The sequence below is a fragment of the Aythya marila genome (genome assembly GCF_965140915.1).
Source record: "Aythya marila genome assembly, chromosome: 4".
Taxonomy (NCBI): Eukaryota; Metazoa; Chordata; class Aves; order Anseriformes; family Anatidae; genus Aythya; species Aythya marila.
In genome coordinates, this window is record NC_139045.1 from 76,244,053 (window position 1) to 76,264,350 (window position 20,298).

The 20,298-nt window shown below is 52.4% G+C and overlaps 1 protein-coding gene across 9 annotated transcripts in view; it reads right to left on the bottom strand.

The window, feature by feature from the left end:
* DYSF (dysferlin) overlaps positions 1–20,298 on the bottom strand; it is a gene marked incomplete at its 5' end in the record, with an annotated part of 84,071 nt that overhangs the window by 24,862 nt on the left and 38,911 nt on the right. For 6 of the 9 annotated variants that reach the window (XM_082758865.1, XM_082758860.1, XM_082758859.1 and 3 more), the window contains 9 exons: positions 66–154; positions 2,082–2,221; positions 4,400–4,542; positions 5,097–5,267; positions 7,236–7,327; positions 9,287–9,442; positions 10,114–10,242; positions 10,914–11,012; positions 17,045–17,107. In XM_082758865.1, the coding sequence (XP_082614991.1) occupies positions 66–154; positions 2,082–2,221; positions 4,400–4,542; positions 5,097–5,267; positions 7,236–7,327; positions 9,287–9,442; positions 10,114–10,242; positions 10,914–11,012; positions 17,045–17,107 (1,082 nt within the window). The remainder of the gene's footprint in view (positions 1–65; positions 155–2,081; positions 2,222–4,399; positions 4,543–5,096; positions 5,268–7,235; positions 7,328–9,286; positions 9,443–10,113; positions 10,243–10,913; positions 11,013–17,044; positions 17,108–20,298) is intronic. The other 3 variants (XM_082758867.1, XM_082758866.1, XM_082758864.1) reach the window with 1 other exon arrangement.

Consider the following 20,298-nt stretch of genomic DNA (forward strand, 5'->3'; position numbering starts at 1 on the left):
CTTCCCCCCAAGGAGAAGGTACAGGCACCAGCCCTGCTCTGGGTCAGAAAGGAAAAAGAAGTCACCTCTTGGCTTTGCGTGGCGTGATGTTGAAAGGGGGACCAGGCTGACCCAAAGATTTTGGGAACAGATCCACCCACATCTGCAGCTTTCCCTGCAAGCAAAAAAAGAGACTTGAAGCCTGGTGAGCCTGCTGGGTCACCTTCACCTCCTCCGTAGAACCAAGGACAGAAAATACCAAGTGCCCCACAGTTCCTTTGTTGCAAACCCAGGTTTCTTTACTGGAGAAGTGTCACTGAGTATTTTAGTAATAGTGGGGTATATATCAATGGCCTGTGATAAGAGGTCATCTGAATTATCTGAAGGTGCACTCCAGGTTTGTTCCCCAAGGCTGAATATCTTTACGTAGGGCCAGACTGAGGGCTGGGTCCATGGGAGGTGCTGGAGAAGCAAGCAGCTCACTGATTTTCCACAGTGTCACACCAGTGGCCACCAGCTGAACAGCTGGTTTATGGGTTTCTGACCATGGGAGTGGAGGGTGGGATGAGGAGAGCTAATTCCACTTTCAAATAATCCTTCCAGGGAAAAAGCAGCAGAAATGCAGCTGAAAATCTCAGGGGGTCGTTTTTTAGGTGGTCCCTTTTACTGTAAAACACCAATGGGTGCCAATAAAATATTTTATTGTACAGTCTCAAGGGTCTAAAGCAAAAAAAAAAAAAAAAAAGGCATCCTTTGACAATCAGCCCGTCACAGAGGGCTTTGTGGTTTGCTTGTTTTTTGGCAAGAAAATCTTCCATTTCAGCAGAAAACTTTAAAAATCCACCCTTTAAGCTCGCTGCAAACAGCCCAGCAGAGCCAGCCTGTTCCTTGGGTCTGCAGCAGGTCAGGGCCATGCTTTTGGGAGCTGTGCCCAATGTAACCCCTGCTGAGCCAGCCAGGTTAATCCCCTCCAGCCCAGCACCACCACCACAGACTCTCATGATTAGCAGCACCAAAGCAGGGCAGACCCAAATTGCTCTGCCCATCTGCAAGCCCAAAACATGCAGGAAACACCCTTCCAACACTACCATGACACTAAAAACAGCACAAACCCACTGGGCGGCTGACAGCAGCCACCTCCTGCCTCTAACCCCGAACTTCAGTGGGTGAATTTGCATGAAAAGGTGTTAGAGCCGTTGGCAGTGCGTTTACTTCTGCCAGCAAATTCATTGGACTGGCTAAAAACAAACCACGGGAAGGTAACGGTGCTGCAGTGGTGGAGCTCGGGCTGTGCACGGTTACACCAGCTGCAGAGCCAGTCCCACGAAACTGCCTCTGCAACTGGAACACGTAAGAGAGATGAGGACAAATCGCTGTGTTCTCCGGGAAGCAGCACTTTTTGGTCCAAAGGCATAAAGCCACATACACGCTAATCAAAGAAAAGGGGTTAGGTGAAATACGGATACCTGGGTTTTGATTGGTTTTGGATAGAAGCCTGTTTAGCTTTTGTTTGGCTGAAAAATATCCAGTCTGCAATAGGACTAAAACTCGATGCCTCCAAGGACTTGTTCCTGCTGCAGAAATCCTGCTGCATTGCCAAAGGAGCCTGCAGGAGCATTATCATTACAGAGAAATTCTACATCGACGCTTGCAGATCAGAAATGGCTTTCCCAAAAAAAAATAAATAAAAAAATTTTAAAAAAAAAAAAGGCTTTTGTGAGCAAATGCTGATGAAAGTGAACGCCTATTCCAGGAGGCTGGAGCCGATTTCCCCAAGCACTCAGAGCAAGCCAGCCCTGGGGCTGAGCTCCAGCCTGTGCTTGACAGCAAGAGCTCTGCTCTGTCCCACAGGCTGGAAAACCACCTCCTGGGGCAGATATACCCCGCATGGCATTGCAGCGAGCCAGCCAGGGATGCACACCTCTCCTGGAGCAGCAGGACCTCTCCGAGAGCAGCAGAACCTCTCCGAGAAACGTCTCCTCCTGCCGTGAGCACCTTGCAAAGGCTGCACCCAAGCCGTGGAGAACATCTCACCTGGGTAGCACCGGGTGGAAGGGAAGATGATGCTCCTGGTCTCATCCTGAGCTCTCAGCTCCACTCACCTGCTCGATCTCTGGTTGGAGGGGGCTGTAGAGAGCCCTGGTCTCCACGTGCTCTGGCACCAGCCCTTGCTTCCGCAGCGCGTACAGGGCGAGTCGCTCCTCCACCGGCCCCAGGTGGGGGTTGACGGGTTTGCCGTCCTCTGCAACAGGTCAGAGCAAGAGCAGGGTCATGCCACGCCACGGGCAGGGTGCTGAGCAACCCAGGGAGGGCTCTGCAAGGGCTGCTGCTCCGGGGAAAGCACCAGGAGCAAGCAGGAGCCCCACTGACCTCGCTGCAGCCAGGAGCAAGCAGGAGAAGGGCACAGGGCAACGTGGTCCCAGGGGGACACGTGGGCAAACCATTGCTCTGTGGGACAGGGACCTGCAAAGGGGGCTCACACAATCCCACCCCAGCCACAGCAAGCCCCAGAACAGTGAAACATTGTGAGCTGAAGCACATGGAAAGGGGAATCTGGGGGTTGATCCAGCTTGAAGTGCTTCTAAGGGCTTGGGATCCCCGAAATTACAGCAGCTGGGGCTAGCAGCCTTCCAGCCCACGCTGCTGCCCTGCTGCTCAATCCTGTCCCCAGCAGAGGTTTGTCCAAGGGGCACTGAAACAGGCTGCCCAGGGACGTGGTGGGTCCCATCCTGGAGGTATTTCAGAGATGTGTGGACGTGGTGCTTAGGGAGATGGGTTAGTGGTGGACTTGGTAGTGTTAAGGCATGGTTGGACTCGAGGATCTCATGCGTCTTTGCCAACCTAAACCTAAGATTCAGTGATTTTATGATTTAAAATCAGCCAGGAGCTTTGGCTGGGCGGAGAGGAGCGCAGTGGCAGAGCTCCCCGTGGGGTCCTGCTCCTTTTCTGCTGGGTTCAGAGAGGAAGACAGAGATGAGAAGAAGCTGAGGCCAACACAAGCACCACCAGCACAGCTCCAACACCCATCCCGGTCCCCGAACCCACCTCCACATCCTCATCCCACTCCGCACCAGCCCCTAATCCCTCCGCAAACACACTGCTGGACAAGGCCAATTAGCAATGGACATTTTTGCCCTCTCCACCCCTCAATTCAGGACCCTCATCCCACCAAACGTTGCCGTGCAGGACTCGCCCCGGCGCACGGCTGCCTCGCCGTGCACCTTCGAGGACCTTTGAAATGAAATGCGCTCCATAAATATTATTACAGCTCTGCAACTTTCAGGTGATATATCCCAGCTCCTTTCTTGGCAATGTCTTGAAGTGGTTAACTTCAGACATATGGGCCATTTCCCAAGCAGTGGAAACCTGGCGGGTGTGCGTGCGTGTGTGTGTGCGCGCGCACAGGAAAAAGAAAAAGCCCCTCTCAGAAAACAACAAATGTGGGGGTTATGGAATAATGGTCCGGGTGCAGTGCTTGTAAAACCCATGCTCTCGTGTTTAATAGCTTCACTTTATACCGCCAGGTTCAGATCTGACATTGCTCTGCGCACACAGCTGGTTTCCAGATCTCCTTGAGGTCAAGCATCAGACTTTGTTCTGTTTTTTGAACTGATTGCCATTAAAGCAGAGGAAGGTGAAAGGCAGAGGCTGGGAGAGGGGGGAAGCCCCCGCTCGGTTTAACACCTCTCCAGCCCTGGCTGAAAACCTTTCGCATAACAAGAGGCTGGGAAGGAGCTGTGGCTTCCCCACTCCTCCTCCCAAGGTGAGTATCACAAATTTGTGCCCCAAGTCCCCAGAGCACAGGCGGGCAGCAGCCCTGGGCTGCTCCTGTCCCCGCAGTGGCCTTCGTTAGCCAAACTGCTGCTCCTGGGCCCCGTGGGCTGGGGTTTCGCCTCCTCCCTGAGCCCAACACCCATTTCCAGGCTTTAAAGCAAGGTTTCCTCTAAAAGGCAAGCTCCTGCCCCCAAGGATGCCATCAGGGGGGCAGAAAACTTCAGGTGTGAGCGGCGTTTGGGGAGAGGGTTGTGCAAATGAAAAAATGCCTCCCTACCTCCCCGTGACAGTTCCTCCTTGCTGGCTGATCCCACCTTTCCAGCTACAGCACACCTCGCTCTGGTTGTACTGGCACTGTGCGTATGATCTTGTCTCCCTCTAGTGCCCCCAGCCCCGAAACGCAGAGATGTGAGGTCCTGGAAGCCAGGCTGCAGCCTCTCAGGCTGTGCTGGGCTTTGCTGCTCCCAGCCTGCGTGGCTTTGGTTTGCTTTGAGCAGCAAGGGAAGGAGGAATCCGTGCTCAAAGTGCCGGGTTTGGGTTCAACTCACACAGAAAGGAGCTGGGCAAGAAAGCCCCCGTGATGTGTTCATGGCCTCCAGCTCCAACCCTTGCTCTGGGTAACGGGAAGCTACCCACAGCCCCTTACCCAGTTCGGAGAGGATGTACTCCTGCTCCCTGAAGATGACCCGGTCGGCCTTGTAGGTGGGAGCCTTGTAGTTGTGCTGCAGGGAGAAGAGGTGAAGCAGCTGGGAAGGACGGAGTTGGTCTCGCCACTGGTTGGGTCCCGAACTGAAACGGGAGGGAAAACAGCACGGGATAAAACAATATCCAGCCTCAATAAGTGGCCACAGCAGCGTTACACCAGAGGGTTGTGCTGAGGAAGGTGCAGACAGCTCCGACCCTGTGCTCACCTTGGCCTGTTGGTGAATGGGGCTGCGTGTCCCACACCCTGCTCAGCCCCAGCTCACAGGGTTGGGGTGCCCCGATAGCCCCCAGACCCACTGCACCACCCTGCAGCTGGTCCTGTGCATGGGCAGTGCCTTCACTGTGGTGTGCCCAAGAGGTGTCAGGGATGTAGCAGATCTCTCCAAGGAGATTCATGTTATTTGAAGCTGCTGGAGGAGAGCCAAGGCTTGCGGGAAGTGCATAAACTAGGGGGCTTCTCCAGCAGGAATCTGTCCCTCGAGACAGATCTCTGCAGTGAAATATGGCAGCAGCCAGGTCCCCTAGGACAGCAGACCCGTGGTTAGGGCTGGGCTGAGGCATTGCCATGGTCCTGAGGACCCCCTCAGCACTGCAAAGCCTCAGCAGCTACAGAGACCCAATCCTACAGAGATACCTACACACAGTAGGTTTGGGGAAGCCCACAGCGAGCCCCATATTTTGACAGGAAGCGGTTCTCCAGGTCTATGACGGTCTCCCCAATCTTCTCATCCTTCGACAGGAGGTCATAGTCATAGAGCGTGATCTTCAGGTCCTTCTCCAGGGGCAGGGTGCAGCTCAGCTCGAACATCCTGCGCAAACAAGAGATGCCCGTGAGATGGAGATGTGCCGTCTTTGCCATGCTGGGACAGTACTAGAGGCTGATGGTTGATTTTGAAGGTCTTTTCCAACCTAGATGATCCTGTGGTTCTGTTGGTGCTGTGCTGTGCTGGCTTAGCTCACGGACATGCCACCAAGTAAGCACGCTCTGGGTTTCCCGTTGCATGTGGCTGAATTACCCTTGAGCAAATTTTGGCCCTGTTTAGCTTCCCCACCTGCTAATTGGAAGTGACAGCAGCCACTGCAGTACCCAGGGTAAAAAAGCAGGCACTGAGAGACAGAAATCCTCATTGCCATGGGGTGGGAAAGGGGAAGAAATGACAGCTTTGGAAAAGCAACTACCCTTTGAGCCCGAAGAGCAGAAATCTAAAATAGGAGGCTAAGCTTGTGGTCAGCATGAGAGTGACCCCCCAAAACCTCCTCGTCCTCCCTGCCAGTCCCATGCACCCGGATTTTGTGCTGTCCCCTCTGTCATCACTAGAGCAAATCTTCCTCGACCTCTTCAAACAAAGGGTGGTAAGACACAAAGCACCGAGACCCTCCCAAAACACAACACCCCGATCCAGACAAAGCCTGTGCTCATGGACATTAGAGATGTGGATGGTGGGATGTAGGGTGAGCAGGACAGTCTGGGTCTGACCCAGCGCCACCAGGAATCCCTCCACCTGCCGCCAAAACACCATCAATTCGGGGGCAAAACACGATGCCCGTTTCCACTAGCAGCACCCACCCCGCAGCAGCTTTTAAGGAGGGGAAGTGAGTGATTATGCCACCAATTAAGAGCGCGGGAGGAACTGGGGTCAGCAGAAAGTAATTAGCTAAAGCTGGCGGGCAGCCAGCAGCCCGGGGAAAAGCTCGTGAAACGGGAGGTTTAATAGCCCGCCAGCAGCCAGGACCTGGGTTTTACGTCTTGCTTTAAAGACGGGGTGGGAGGCGCAGCGCGCTGTCTAGACGGCCGCTGGCCGGGAGCCAGGTTTGGCAGAGGGGGCCTGCCCCAGGAGCAGAGCTCCCTGCAGACCTGGGCTCCCTCGTGCTCCGTGGGGAGAGCCCCCTTTGCCCCACAGGAAAGGCAGAGCGTTGGCAGAAGAGGAGGAAGCAGCTTGTCAAATCCACGCGGTGCTCCGAGACCTCACCGGTGTCACCCTTGCCATCCTTACCCCTTCTGCACCAACCTTGCACGTGGGGTATCTCCTTCTGCATCTTGTTTTTTTGGGAAGCTGTCCCAGCACTGACAGCCTGAGCTGGCAAGAGGCCCCAAGAAAACCAGCAGGACCTCACACGCTTTAGGGCTTGACCCCTGTTTGTCCTGGAGCACAAAACCCTACATCTAGCCCCAGCTTGCCGAGGAGACCCAACCCTGATCAGCACGTGAAGGCTGAGCACCAGGCTTTCCTCTGCTTCCCTCTGCTTTGCCTCACCACCATGGTGCTTTCCAGCCCTGAGGAATACCCTTTTCTGAAGACAACCTTACCTTTTTTTCCTTTTATCCCAACTTTGTGGCCCTACGGTTAGGGGAACAACTCAACCAGCCAACATCAATTTTATAAATAACTCTTTTTCAAGGCACGTGAAAATGTCTTTTCTTCAGACGTTTCACTGAAGTGCCTAAATGAGGAACAGCTTTGCCCCAAACTCTCTCTGCTATCAGTGGGAAGAGGCAGAAGCCTCCACAGGGGGATCTCAGGTCTAAAAAACCCTCTTGATGTCACCTCCACTGGTGCCAGAGCAGACCCAGTCCATGCTTCATAGTTCAGAAGACCCAAAGAGAAGATGAATGTGAACCATGAGGGGTAGGACAGTGACCAAGCCAAGGTCAGACCCACTTCAGCAAGGCTGAGAAGGCACCAAGGGAAGAGGAAGCTCTGGCTAACCCACCTCGATTCCCTCAAAATGCCATAAAAATCCCAGGGAATCCAGACTTAACTCAAACCAAAACTTACTTTCCGAAGACAGGCTCCAGCGTACAGGGGAGGTAATTTTCTTGGTCGTTTATGGATTTCTTTCCCACTGAAATCTTCACATAGGGATCACACTAAAGATGGGCATAAAAATAAATGGAAAAGTCATTGCACAGCGATAGTGGGATGGGATGGGATGGGATGGGATGGGATGGGATGGGATGGGATGGGATGGGATGGGATGGGATGGGATGGGATGGGATGGGATAGAACAGATCAGTTTGGTTCATTTTGGTTGGACAGGACCTACAGAGACCACGAGCCCAACACCTGAGCACCTCAGGGCTACCCAGGAGCCGAGGTGCGTTCCTGAGGGCATCGTCCCAGCTCCCGGGCACTGCGGGCACGGGGCATCCACCACCCCACCAGGAGGCCTCTGCGGGTGTTTGCCCACCCTCGGGGAGAAGAAATGTTCCCTCTGCACTTCCTCGGTGTCCCCTCCACGCTGAGGGCCAACAGCCATACACAGCAACAGGGTGAGGGAGATGAATGTGACACAACGTGATGCACTGCGATTCCGTTTCAGGGGTGACCACAGGACCAGTTAGCAGTGTGGGACAAGTGTCCAGATCCTTCTGAGGCCCACGGGGTGGAAAAGGAATGAAATTGCATGAAATGAGCTATTTTTAGGCTTGTTTCATGGACTGGGCTTGCTCAGATTCCTCAGGATGTTCCCATTCACCCATCTGAGTCACCTTCTCTGAACCTCAGGGTTCCCCTGAGGTCACCATTATTTTTTTTAACGTTGGGGTCAACTCAAAAATAGATTTACGAATGCAAGAAACCAAAATGTCAAAGGAAAAACATTTTGTTTCATTAAAAATGTGGCTCAAAATGTGTTGGTTTTTTTCCAACATGATGCAATAACTTTAAAAAATAAAATAGAATGGACGCATACTTTAACATAAAGCCTCATTGTGCATCTCAAAATATATCAAAATTATATTTTTATTTTTTGTAAGTTTTCTTAGCTTCTCGCTCATAACTAACATGATTCAGGGAAAAAGACATAAATCTGAAAAGTGGTTAAATTGACCTGAGTCATCATTTCCTCCGGGGTAAAAAAAAAAAAAAAAAAAAAAAAAAAATCACCTAAAACTTTTCACCTAGGTTGAATCCAACACCTAGAGGGACCCAGCATCTTACTCGGATAACATCAAAAACAAACAAACAAAAATCAACTGGGAAAAACTTTGGTGATTTATGCTGTCTGGAGAAAACACCCAGTCCAAGCTCCTTACCAGTTTTCTCTGACCTGGGGATTAATTAAGAAGAGAAGGATGTCCCTGGGGGAGGTCAGCAGCATGAGCACGGACTGGGCTCTCCTTTGGTCTGCCCTCGACTGGGACGAGCTTCAGGAGACACCAGAGCACAGGGAGAAAGGCTGTGGGCCAAGCCAGGATTGGCTTCGGTTTTCAGTGTAAAAAAAGCATTTTTTCTGCTCCTTGTTTTTCATTCTTAGGAGTCTCTTATGGGAGATTTCTAAGAAATTGAAAACCCTCAGTTCAAGGCCATTTTCAAAAACCGGGCAGATTAAAAAGTAATTTGGAGTTGTTCGTGTCAAAATATTTCCTACCTTTTTCTGTTTTTAAAAAAATCTCTATTTTGCAGCAGAGCAAAGAGAGTTAAGAAAGACTTTTCCCTAAGGGTTTTGTTTTTTTTTTCAAACTGAAACAAGATGAACATTTCTTTTTGAAGCGACACGATTTTCTTGTTGCACTGAATTTTTCTTTCAGACTGGCAAAGCTCTGCAGAGAGCAGTCATGTGAGAGACCTAATTTTGTTTCCTTTGGCACCGAGGTACAAGAAAAAAAAAAAAAGAGAGAGAGAAAGAAAAAAAAAAGCTAATTTAGCTATTTCAGCTAGCCCTACTGAAAAATCCCTCGGGATGGAGGATGAGGGGATGGCTCCTGGGACTCCCAGATGTAGCAGCGGAGGCAGGACGAAGGGGAATGTTTTCCCCTTGTTGCTGTCAATGTGTCGACGTCGTTCCTAAATTTTAGGACGAGCCACCCCATAACCCATCAGCCTACCTTCCCGTTGGAGTCCTTGGGCTGCAGGCCGAAGGCTCGGACGATGTAGACCCGGACGAGGCACTCCTGGGGCCCTCTGGCCGGCAGCTGGTGGAACTGCCGAGGTGGCGCCGGCACCCGCGGGTCGTCGGGCAGGGGGTAAATTCGGAACGAGCCCTGCAAGGAGACAGGGGCTCAGCCACGCTGGGACGGGCCTCGTGCTCGTGGACACTCACGCGGACACTACCAGCACAGAGCAGGGCCTGCCGGGCTCTTAACAGAACAGGGAGACAGAAGCAAGGAGGAAAACTGCCTGCAATGCTCGTCCCGTGCTTGAGCATTGATGCAAACCCTGTCATAAATCTGTGCAGAGCCCCAGTAGCATCCTCGCTCTCTACCTCTTCTACTTCACTGTTGTTTGAGCCATTGAAAAGGTGTTTGGGAGCCTTGCTGCCCCCCAAATCGCCCCCCAGAAGGTTCAGGCTGAGGCTTTCGCTGCAGGACAGCGTTAAGGTCCCTGGGACAGGCAGCAGCATCCTCAGCGAGGGATGGGAAGAGGAGGGAGAAAATGGGAAAATTTGCAAGTGTTTTATTCACCAGAGCTGATTTTTTTCCTAGAGAAGTGGCAGGAATCGGTCTCTGGGTACCATCTAGGGGAAGGAAGTGGTGGGTAAGAAGGGGAATTCCGAAAAAGCAGCTAAAGAAAATAAATCCTTCTCCTGAAAGCAGGCTAAGGGCTGCTCCGAGTGTGTTATGAAGAGCAGTTTCCCTCGCTCCCTTGCACTGGATGAATACCCTCACAGACAGAGCTCCGAGCACCCGGCCACGTGTGGAAGGGGCTGTCACACCTTGAACTCCCCCACAACCGAGGGGTCATCATTGGAATCCTGCGAGCGCCCGCGGTACAGCCTGAAGGTGTGGCAGAAGTCGGAGAGATGCTCGAAGTCCTCCACGTTCTCCAGCTCCGTCTCGTAGACCTGGGGAAGGAGAAAGGAGAATCAGAGGGCAATGGGCAAAGACTGCTCCCGGGCAGAGCTGGGGCAAAACGGAGCCGAGCTTCTCCATCTGGAGGAAATGCCACCCCCAGGGCAGGTGAAGAGCAGACATTTGGGAACCCTGTAAAAGTTACAGCACATCAGAGAGGACCCAGAGTGTGCCCAGGTCTCCCAGAGCATCTTTCATCCACCAGAGGGCTCCTCGCTGGGAGCATTTTCCTTACAACCAGGCAATGTTTTCCCCACTTCAGTCCTGCCTGGGCTCCTGTGTTACTTCTGGCACCTCTCGTAACAGGCACCTAAATCTCCCCTTTTCTTAGCAGTCTCTGGCTCTCCTTGTTCTTCCCAAAGACCTTCCAGGGTGGCAACTCCCCATCTCCTCCGCCACTTAGTAAAGTGACAATAACTTAAAGGCTGCGAAGTGGAAAGTTACCAGACAGTAGTTTGCAAAGAAAATCAACTTTTCAAAACAGAATAAAACAGCTACTTTTAAAAACAAAATTACCTGCTCTCTGGGGAAAATTATTTATTTTTTTTCTTGGAAGAAAGAAAGCCTTAAACTCTCTAAATAAATAAATAACGCCCCAAAGCTAGTGGAAAAACATCATGGACAGTTCCCATCCAGTGAGCCAGGGCCAGCCAAGGCCGCTTACCTTCAGCGTGTCGAAGCCCTTCTCCAAGTAGGAACCACATTTTTCCCTCTCTCCCGTGGAAGCGTAGAATTTGCTCCACCAGTCGATGAATTCTTCCTCCTGGCAGCCGGGGATACCAAAGTCACACACCTCCACGAGCAAACCCCAGTGACAACCAGTGCCAGCGGCACCATCCAGCTCCCCACCCAAGCAGACCCCATCCCCACCTGTACAAAAAAAAATGAATGTATAAATGCCACTTCCACTTAAAATAATGGTCCTCAGGTGCTGTACATCTCTCAGGAGGAATATAACCCTCTTCTCATTGATACTACACGCAGAAATAAGTAGAACTTATACAACCCATGGACACGATGCTGCTAAGGTGCATTTGCCTCATCTGCTGTGCAAACTGGATTTCAGCTCTGGGGATGCTGCTCCGAAAAGAAAGCCGGCTGCTGGCTTCAGAAAACGTATACCTTTTATAAGAGCACCATTGCTGAAATTTAAAGCAAGCGAAGATGAAGGGGCTTTGCCTGTGATTCATGAAACATTCCTGAAAAATAATGATGTCTTATTTTAGAAGTCCACAAAATTCCATCACACTGACCTAATGGAGGAATCATAATAGAGGTTTATTGGATTTATATTTTAAGCCAGCAGTGCAGACTCTAAATTGCTGTCTTGAATAGACATTGTTTTTAATAGAAATATTACATAAATTAACTCTGAGGCCTCGTCTGCCTCCTTTTTCTTCTTCTTTTTTATTTTTTTTTTAATGTTGCCTTTCGTCGCTTCCCGTTTTATTGTTTGAAAAGCTACACTCTGACCATCGCGGCTTTATTACGGCATTCCACAGGTACCGGGTTACAAGGAAAGCACTTAAACTAATCTGACGACTTACCCATGGTATCTTCTGCAGCACCAAGACAAAGAGTTTGGTTAGATATTTTTTTGCTGATTTCCACTGATGTTAAAAAAGCGAAAAAAGAAAAAAAAAAAAAAAGAAAAAAAAAAAAAAAAGGCAAGGGGAGCAGCTGGAATGTGAATAGCAAAGGACATTATTTCATTTGCCTTCAAATGGAAAAGCCAGCGTGCAAGCAACTGATTGAGGGATTTCATTTAGCCAGCAGCATCCCTGGTAGTTTTGTCCTGCAGGATGCTCCAAGAGCTGTGCCTGAGCCTGGGTGGGACCTCGAGGACCCCACGTGCCCTCGCCAAGCCTTGTGGGGATCCCCTGGGGCTTCAGCAGGGCACAGCCCAGGGGCGAGCATCACTGCTGGACATATTTCACACCAAGTGACCAAAGCCTACAGTTTCGGCTGGGAAAGAAGCTCGTTCAGCCGTGGTGAGCTGCAGTCATGCTTCCCAGATTTGCTTTCTCCCCATCAACATCCCCCACCTGCTGCCCCCACAGGGACCAGCCTAATGTGAGCTGCACCCCAAGTGCCCTGAGCCTGGTGGCAGGGTGGTGACCCTTCTCCATTCAGTGCAGGGACAAAAGAAAACCCCTTCGAGCTCCAAAGTGCCCAGCTTCAGCATTTGCTGCTAAAATGGGGAAGTTGTTTTATAACCCAGGAGCAGTGGAAGAGGAATCGTGGCCGTTTCACCAGGAGAGAGCCTGAGCGGGGCCGTCCCTGCAGTCTCCCAGCAGCTCCGTGAGCATTTAGGGCAGCAGAGAGCCCTTTTCAGCAGGGCATCCCTGCAGGCAGGATTGGCTTATGGGCAAAGGCACGGCCGTTTCCAAAAATAAAGACAGTTGGATTCCAAAAAAAAAATAAAATATATAAAAATACCTTTAAAACCAGAACTTCACCAGCATGCTGCAACTTCCCTCTTAAGCATTTCTGGAATTGTGGCTTGGACACAGCAGCAGCACTCAGACACATGCTTAACTTCAACCGAGTGTGCAAATCCCTCTGAAGCCAAGGAGGCTCTTCAGACACAGCCTGAAGGGCTTTCTGGATCAGGCCTTGGGTTCAGCAGAGCCAGCAGCAGTCCCCTCCAGAGGATACAACGGGGTTTAAGCTGTGCCGGATCTCCGTGTAGGACTTTTACCCGGGGGCTAAGCACTTTGCTATTGAGGGCATTAAAATCCTTCCTTCCTCCAGACCCCGACATGCAGACCTGTGTCCTCCCGGCGGCTGCCGGGATGTTTTCCATCTCATTTTGTTCCATACGGGGGCAAGGCACTGGCTGTGACCTCGTTTTTGTCAGGGGGCTCAGCCAGCACCGTTCTCTCCCCCAGCACTGGGTTCCCTCGTCCTGCAAGCCCAGGCACCAGCTGCGTCCCCAGATGGGGACAGGAGGATGTTGGGGCTGTCCAACACAACCCAGCTCCCACAAAGCTCACTGGAAAGGACATTTTGGTCCAGAGCAAAAGGAGCTGTGGGAACCTGAGAGCTTGTGTAAGGGTCCTGGTGAAACTCAGCCACCTCGCAGGTAGGGAAACTGAGGCACAGCCAGGCAGCAAAGCCAGGAGCAGAGCAAGCATGGGATAACTGAAATCCTAATAGTCATTTTTGCTCTTCTAATGATTACACAGTCTCTAATGATTACACAGGCTTCCCCGTGGGAATACAGCTAATCACAGCACTAAGAAATATTGCCTCTAAAGAAGCTAAGCCACTGCCTCGGTCTCCAGCGCACTCACACCTCACATCTGGGAGGCAGATTTCCTGCTGTGAGTAAGCTCCACAGATGGGATGAGGAGATTCCTGCAGAAACAGCTTGGGCATTTATGGATGCACCTCCAAAAAAGCTGTCTGCTACCCTGCTTTTGCAGGAGATGACACCCTGCATTTTGGCCTCAGAGAGCATCCCATTAGTGCTCCTCATCCGCTCCAGTGCGCTCAGGCAGGGCACCGAGGCACCAAAACACCAAGCACCTCCCCGTGCCCTCAGCCTCTGACCTGTTCCCCGGGAGGGACCTGGTTTTGGGATACCCTGGGGTTCTCCTGCTCCTTCCAGCTGGTCGCTCCCACCTGCTGCAGTGCTGGAGGGAGGAAAGCACACGCAGCCACACCAGGAGGCTGCAAGATGACTTGGCACGTCCTTCGGTTAACCCTTACGGTGTGAACTCTCAGATGGAAAAAGGGAAATGACCCATTTCTGGCTGTGTCACCTTTCCGTTTTCTTTTTTTTCTTTTTTTTCACCTGCTGTTAATTTTGCTCAGAAGTGGGCAAAACTGTCTTCGGCGTGAGTTTTTTGTGTGGTTTTTGTTGCTGTTGTTTCCTAGCCTGTTCAAATCCAAAGGAGCAAGCACCTGGGGCTGGGCAAGGACAGGACCAGCCTTCCCGACCAGACCCCATGTGCTGCACCGGGGATGTGGCAGTGCCAGGGGATGTCCCCAAGGCGTGGACAGAAGGCCAGGAGAGAGAGAAGGACACCCAGAGCACTCCAGGGGCAAGGCTGGGCTGCAGCACGGGCTATTGGCACCCATTTTCAGCTGGAGACATCCAACACCCAGAGCCCTTCCAACTAACAGTAACAGGATAAGCCATAAAATATGTGCTCTGATTTGGAACTAGCAAACACAGCAAATAACCAATTATTCCAAATAGTTTACAGATTCTGACTTCTTTCTTTTTTTTTTTTCTTTTCTTTTTTTTTTTTTTTTTGGCTGGGGTTAGCTTCGCTAACTTGCCATTTGATGGGTTATTTGTATTTCTTACAACCCAGGCACCGCAAGCCAAACTAACGGTACGAGGAACCCACAGAAAGCACCTCGTGGCGCTTCGTGAGGGAGCGTGGAGGCTCCTTGCTGCAGCTCAGCCACGTCCGAGGGCTCCTTGTGAGCTCCTCTCCTCTGGGAATGGTCGTGAAGTGCCCAAATCCTGCACACTGAGGCTGGAGGGGGGACCTTTGGCCAGACCATCGCGCCGCTGGGAAGGCAGGAGCTGCACGGGCATCAGCCCGAGGGATGCGCACGGTCCTACAAAGGGTGCTCCACGCCTCTCCTGCACACCAGGACCCCCAGCTCCCACCTCCTGCCACCCACACTCACCCACCCAGCTCATTTGTGCTGCTCAGAAGGAGCACCAGGACAGCCCAAGGAGCAGCTGAGAGGTACCCGGGGCACGAAGTCCCGCAGAGCCCCGCCGGCAGAATGAGGGTTTCTGGATAAAATGAACCCACAAAAATCCGAATATGTTTCGGGTTAATTAGCACGGGCAAGCAAATTAAACCATGCAAACGGCAGCGTCTGAACAGCACAAATGAGGGAACAGGGCCCAGGACAGCTTAAAGGATGGCACTGAGGCCAGGCAGGAAGCCAGGGGTGGAAACTGCCCCCAACCCCACTATTGCCCCAAAAAATACCAGGTTTATTTGTTGTTTGCCCACGGTCCATGGCACCCTATAGCCCCCTGTGCTCTCCCAACAATTATTTGTGGATAATTACAGGGAGGGGAAAATAGCTTACCAAAAGGCTTGTTCTGAGGCGTTAGGAAGTCATCAGTCTCTTTGGGAATTAGACAGTCCTTAAGGTCCCTTCCAGCCCCAGCATTTTCGGATTTTTCTGACTCTAAAACTTTGGATGGGGCTGTACCACAGGAGCATGAAGAGGGACGGGATCAGGAGGGGAACAAACCTGGCTACAAACAAGTGCAGGCTCAGGGCTTGCACTCGGGCAGGCTCCAGCTCTGGCAGCCCCAAGCTGATGTCAGTGCTGTGCCTGGGTTGGTTCAAGGTTTTCTCATGGGTTTTCAAGGTTTTCTCATTTTTTTCAAGGTTTTCTCAGATTTTTCAAGGCTTTCTCGGCACCCTGCTGGGGAGGAGCTGAGCAACACCCTCGAGATGAAGGAAAAAAGCTGCTGAGGAGCACAGCGAGGGGCTGGGCAGCCTGGGCTGCAGGTCCATGCGGTCCCACCACGCTGCCCCTGCTCCAGGGCGTTCACGCTCGCGGTCAGCTCCCTCACACGCTCCACACCAGGCTGCAAATTTTGGCCATAAAAGCTTTTTTTTTTTTTTTTCCCAGCATTTAAGCAGCTGCAGTCCCTATGCCTCGTTCTGCAGCCACAGAAGATGCTGCTTTCGTGCGAAGATCCCCGGCCGTAAAGGAGAAGGAGCCAGGAAGGAAGGCGCACGGGACGCCTCGGTGGCGCGGCTCCCCCGGGAACGTCAGCTGCTCCCTACAACACGAGCTTTATTGCATTTAATCACAGCCTTGGAGGGTCCTGGTGCAGGCCAGGAGAAGGGGCTTATTACTGCCTAATATTCCGTAGCTTTTATTTTAAATTAATGGTTTGCAGCTTTTTTTTTTTTTTTTTCCTCCTGCGAATTTTTATTTGAAGTAAAATAAAAACATATTCGTGTAAATTAAAAATGCTGATGAACGGGGAGGGGGGGAGGCTATTTATGGACCTTTTGTTTCCAGGCTCGGCATCCAGCACTGCCACCCTCTGCACCACAAAGGGAGCCACTGCAGTGAGCAGCATTTGGAGGGCACAGAGAGAGTCCAGGGTGCAGGAGGGGTGCACGTGGGGCCAACAAAGCACCCGTCTGTACTGTATGGAGAGCCAGCCCGGAGGTCAACGTGCCTCCAACCCTGTGCCAGACCTACCAAGGTGCCCCTGGGGGGGCTTCTGCATGCAAAAGGTAGAGTTGCCATGGGAAGCTGCAACCCAACTCTTACCCCAGGTGTTCTCCTAGCTTGGATTTTGCTCTTTTCAGCTTTTTTTTCCACCCTTGGAAAAAAATTGCTCCCCTGTGCTGTCAGCTCTAAGAAGGCAAAGCAGCCTCGCTGCACTTCTCACATCCCCAGAGCCTGGTTTGCTCGGGAATTGCACATAAAGGGAGCAGGAGAAGCTGTGCAAGGAGGAATCCGTCCCTATTTGCCCCGTCACCGTGCTTTGAGGGCACCATCCTGCACACCTGATGGACCAAGACTGGGCTGCTGACCGACCCTACCAACAAGCTGAAGCCTTCCTGCAGGGAAAGACCCCGACCTCGTGCAGGATCCTGCCTCCCAGCCTCCTTGCCTTGGGGTGACAAAGCAGGGGAATCTGCCCTGCTCCTGGGACAGCAGGGGGATCCTTCGCTGAAAGAAACACCCCTGTTGGCAGATCTTTAAATATATATACATATATAAATGTACCGTTCATTAAAACAATTAATCGAGCAATTAAGTTAGAAACGAAGCAATACCTACATGAGGTTCGGACCGAGAAGCTGGCATGTTAATTAGTGCTGAGCTGGTCAAACCCTCCGCAAGCTACAAATTAAAATGGTTGGTTGTCAGTGGGGTTAGAGAAACAATGGTCAACAAACATCAGCAAAAGCACATTTCAGGAGAAATTAAAGGATTGAACCCAACATGTTCCACCTTCCCTCCCCGTCCCCGGACCAAGCACCCCCAGCAGCACTCGTTACAGCACTCGTTAATGTTCCTCCAGTGGGACAGGGTTTGGATGGGTGCAAGCAAGGGGTTATCCCAGTCTTTGGCTGGAAACTGCAGCAAAAAAACATGATATAAAAAAGCCACGAGGGAAAGCTAAGCTGTCCATGTGTCCTGGGACAGGAGAGCATCTCCTGATGCAGACACCGAGGGCTGGGGTCACCTGGAGCCAAAAGGGGGGCAGCGGGGCTGGGGGAGCTCGGGACTGAGGTCTGGTACCAACAAAACACCCAGCACAGGTGCAGCTCGTCCTGCAGCTGAACAAGTTTCCTTCAAGGTGATTTTGGGAGCCCCAAGCCCTGGCTGCAGCCTTCAGAGCACCTGAGGCTGCTGGAGACCCGTCCTGGAGGCAGGGCTGGGGCCGGGTGTTGATCTTGACCAGCAGAGCTCGGGTCAAGCAGAAGATGCTGAATTTACAGCTGCTCCACGGGGGGAAAGATTTCTCTGAGCTCACTTCCCATTAAAATGGGAGCCCGGCAGAGGCTGGTGCAGGTGATGACAATTTCATGGCTTTTATCAAAAAGAAAGAAGCTCTGCAGGTGGACCTCAGGGTTTGGGACCCAGGAGAAGAGCACCAAGGACAAGAGGCACGCAAGGAGCCCCAGCTGTGTGTGCACGCTCAGCGCTTGCACAACCAAGCTGCGTGCGCATCCCACAGAGGGGCAAACCCGAAAGGAAGAACCTGGGAGACTTTTGTTGCAGAAAAACTGCCTCTCTGTGAGTCCTGGGAGCTTTTCTTTGCGTTGTTCCTCCCAGTTCACGTGTGCACAGCCGTGTTTTAGACAGACCTCGGGCTGAACTGCCCACCCCGCTTGGAGGAGGCGGATGGCGGCCCAGGCACGGAGGGGTTTTGTGTCTGTTTGTTTGCTCTCTTTCGGAGGAGGACAACAAAGTGATCCTTTGTTCCCCTCATCCATCAGGGGAGGGACCGGGGCCAGGCTTGGCAGGGATGGGGAGAGGCTCTGGAGCCCCACGCAGCACACCCATGCACACATGCACGGGCAGCTCCCGTGGCCAAGGTCACGGTGCTAAAAGGACCACGGGCAGGGGTCCCAGGAACCGTCCCCAGGAGAAGTCCCACGGGTGCCAGACCACCAGCACGTGGCTCACCCAACCTCCGACACCAGCAGGGGTGGGCACGGGGAGGGACGGCGGCCAGGGCCAGGATTTGGAGGCTGGGGGAGGGAGATGGTGGGAATTCTGCTCTGGCTTTCCAGGAACGAGCCGCCTCCTCCCCTGCCTGCAAACAAAGGGCAGGATTGAAAGACAAACAAACAAACAGAGGAGAAGCCATCTGGGGTCAGCCGGAGCAATCGGATTCGTGGCAGGGTGTTTTGTTGCTGAAATGTTTGTTTCAGTGAAGAAGTGCCAAAGTTTTGCACTTTGAAAATGCTGAAAAAGAGCGTTTTGGCATTGCCACCTCCCTCTGCCTGCCTCCGCTCTGACCTGCCCCAGGGCTGCGCCGAGGCTCAGATGCTTTTGGTGGGCTCAGAAGTGCCCCAGGGCATGAGGCAGCTATTGTGGAGCCGCAGGGGTCCCAAAATAAAGCCTGCCTGAGCCCACACAGCTGGAATGATAATGAAAATCTCCTGCTAACACACAGGAGCAGGAGGGCATTGCACTGCTGGCTCTGCAAGGGCAGGCTGGGCAAGGAGGTGCTGCTGTGCTGGGGGAACAGGGCTCTGCCTCCAGGCCTGGGGACACTGCTAGGGAGACATTTCTGACCTTTGCTGGAAATTAAAAAAATAAATAATAACGGTATAACGCAGTGCTGTCGTTTATTTTGGTTAAAGGGAAGTTAAGCACGAGCAAGAGCTCACCTCACTTTGCTTTGCACACCCCAGCTGAGGGACCTCGGCTCAGTGCCTCACCGGTGCCACCACAGCCCTTCTTGGTGCTTGGGTCCTTCACTTCCATCCCATCCCCTGCACCCACCGCCCAGAAATGCCCTCCTGGATGCCTTTGCTAACTGTGGGAGCAGCGAGCAAACCGGGAGACCTGCAGTGAAGAGGCCTGGATGCTGGGATGTGGAGGTGTGCCGCGTTTTTTTTACGGACAGATTTATTTCTGCGCAGCCAAAAGCTGCCCGGGGAGCACACAGCAAGCAGCAGAGGGTGCCCGGGGTCACCTAGGAAGGGCTGAACGCCCTTATTGAACACCCAGCCCATGGAAAAGCCATGGGAGCCCCCCAGAGGACCCGTTGTCACCTGCTCCTGTACCCCACAACCTCACCGCTGCACTCCTCGCCCGTGGCTCTGGCAGCACCCAGAGAGGGACCAACACTGCAGGAAGATGTGGGCACAGCCACCAGCCCTGATGGGCACCCCACCTTCTGGTTGTCACCTTCTAGAAATGCCTTTTGCCTCCAGATTGGTAGGAAACCTCGTTTCCTCCCAGCAGACCCGACACGGAGCACACAAGGTCCCCGTGCTGGGTCCCACCCTGCTGCAGACACAGCGGTGCCCCTAATTTCCAAGGCAAGGAGAGGACAGAGAGCCCGCTGTGCTGAGGATGAAACGTTGATCCATGGTGTGGGGGGTCTCCTCCGGGACAAGCAGCACCCTAAGGTCTCAGGGAAGAACATCAGAGCTAGGGAAAGGGTGATTTCCCATGATTGTGGATAGAAAACGCACAAATTTCCCATCAGGGATGCACCCCCAGGGCCATGCCTCGGGTTGTTCCCCCCGTAAAGGTGATTTTTTTTCATTTTCTTATCCAAGCTAACTGCAATAAAAGCCATGGAAGCCAAAAGAAACTTGAAATGGTGCCATTTTTGGCGTGCAAATTGAAGAGCGTGAGCCCTGCATTTCTCTTTCTTCCTTGCCCTCGCCTCCAGGTGCAACAAAATTTGGGGAAAACAGGAAAACAGCGAATGGGTCTCAGGGGGGGAGACTGTAAGAGAATGAACTGCAGCAAAATTAACACGAAAGCCATTCTTGATTTCTCCCCCCTAGAAAATAAAGCGAGGAAAGCCTCCAAATAAAAGAAAAATCCATGAAATCATTGAA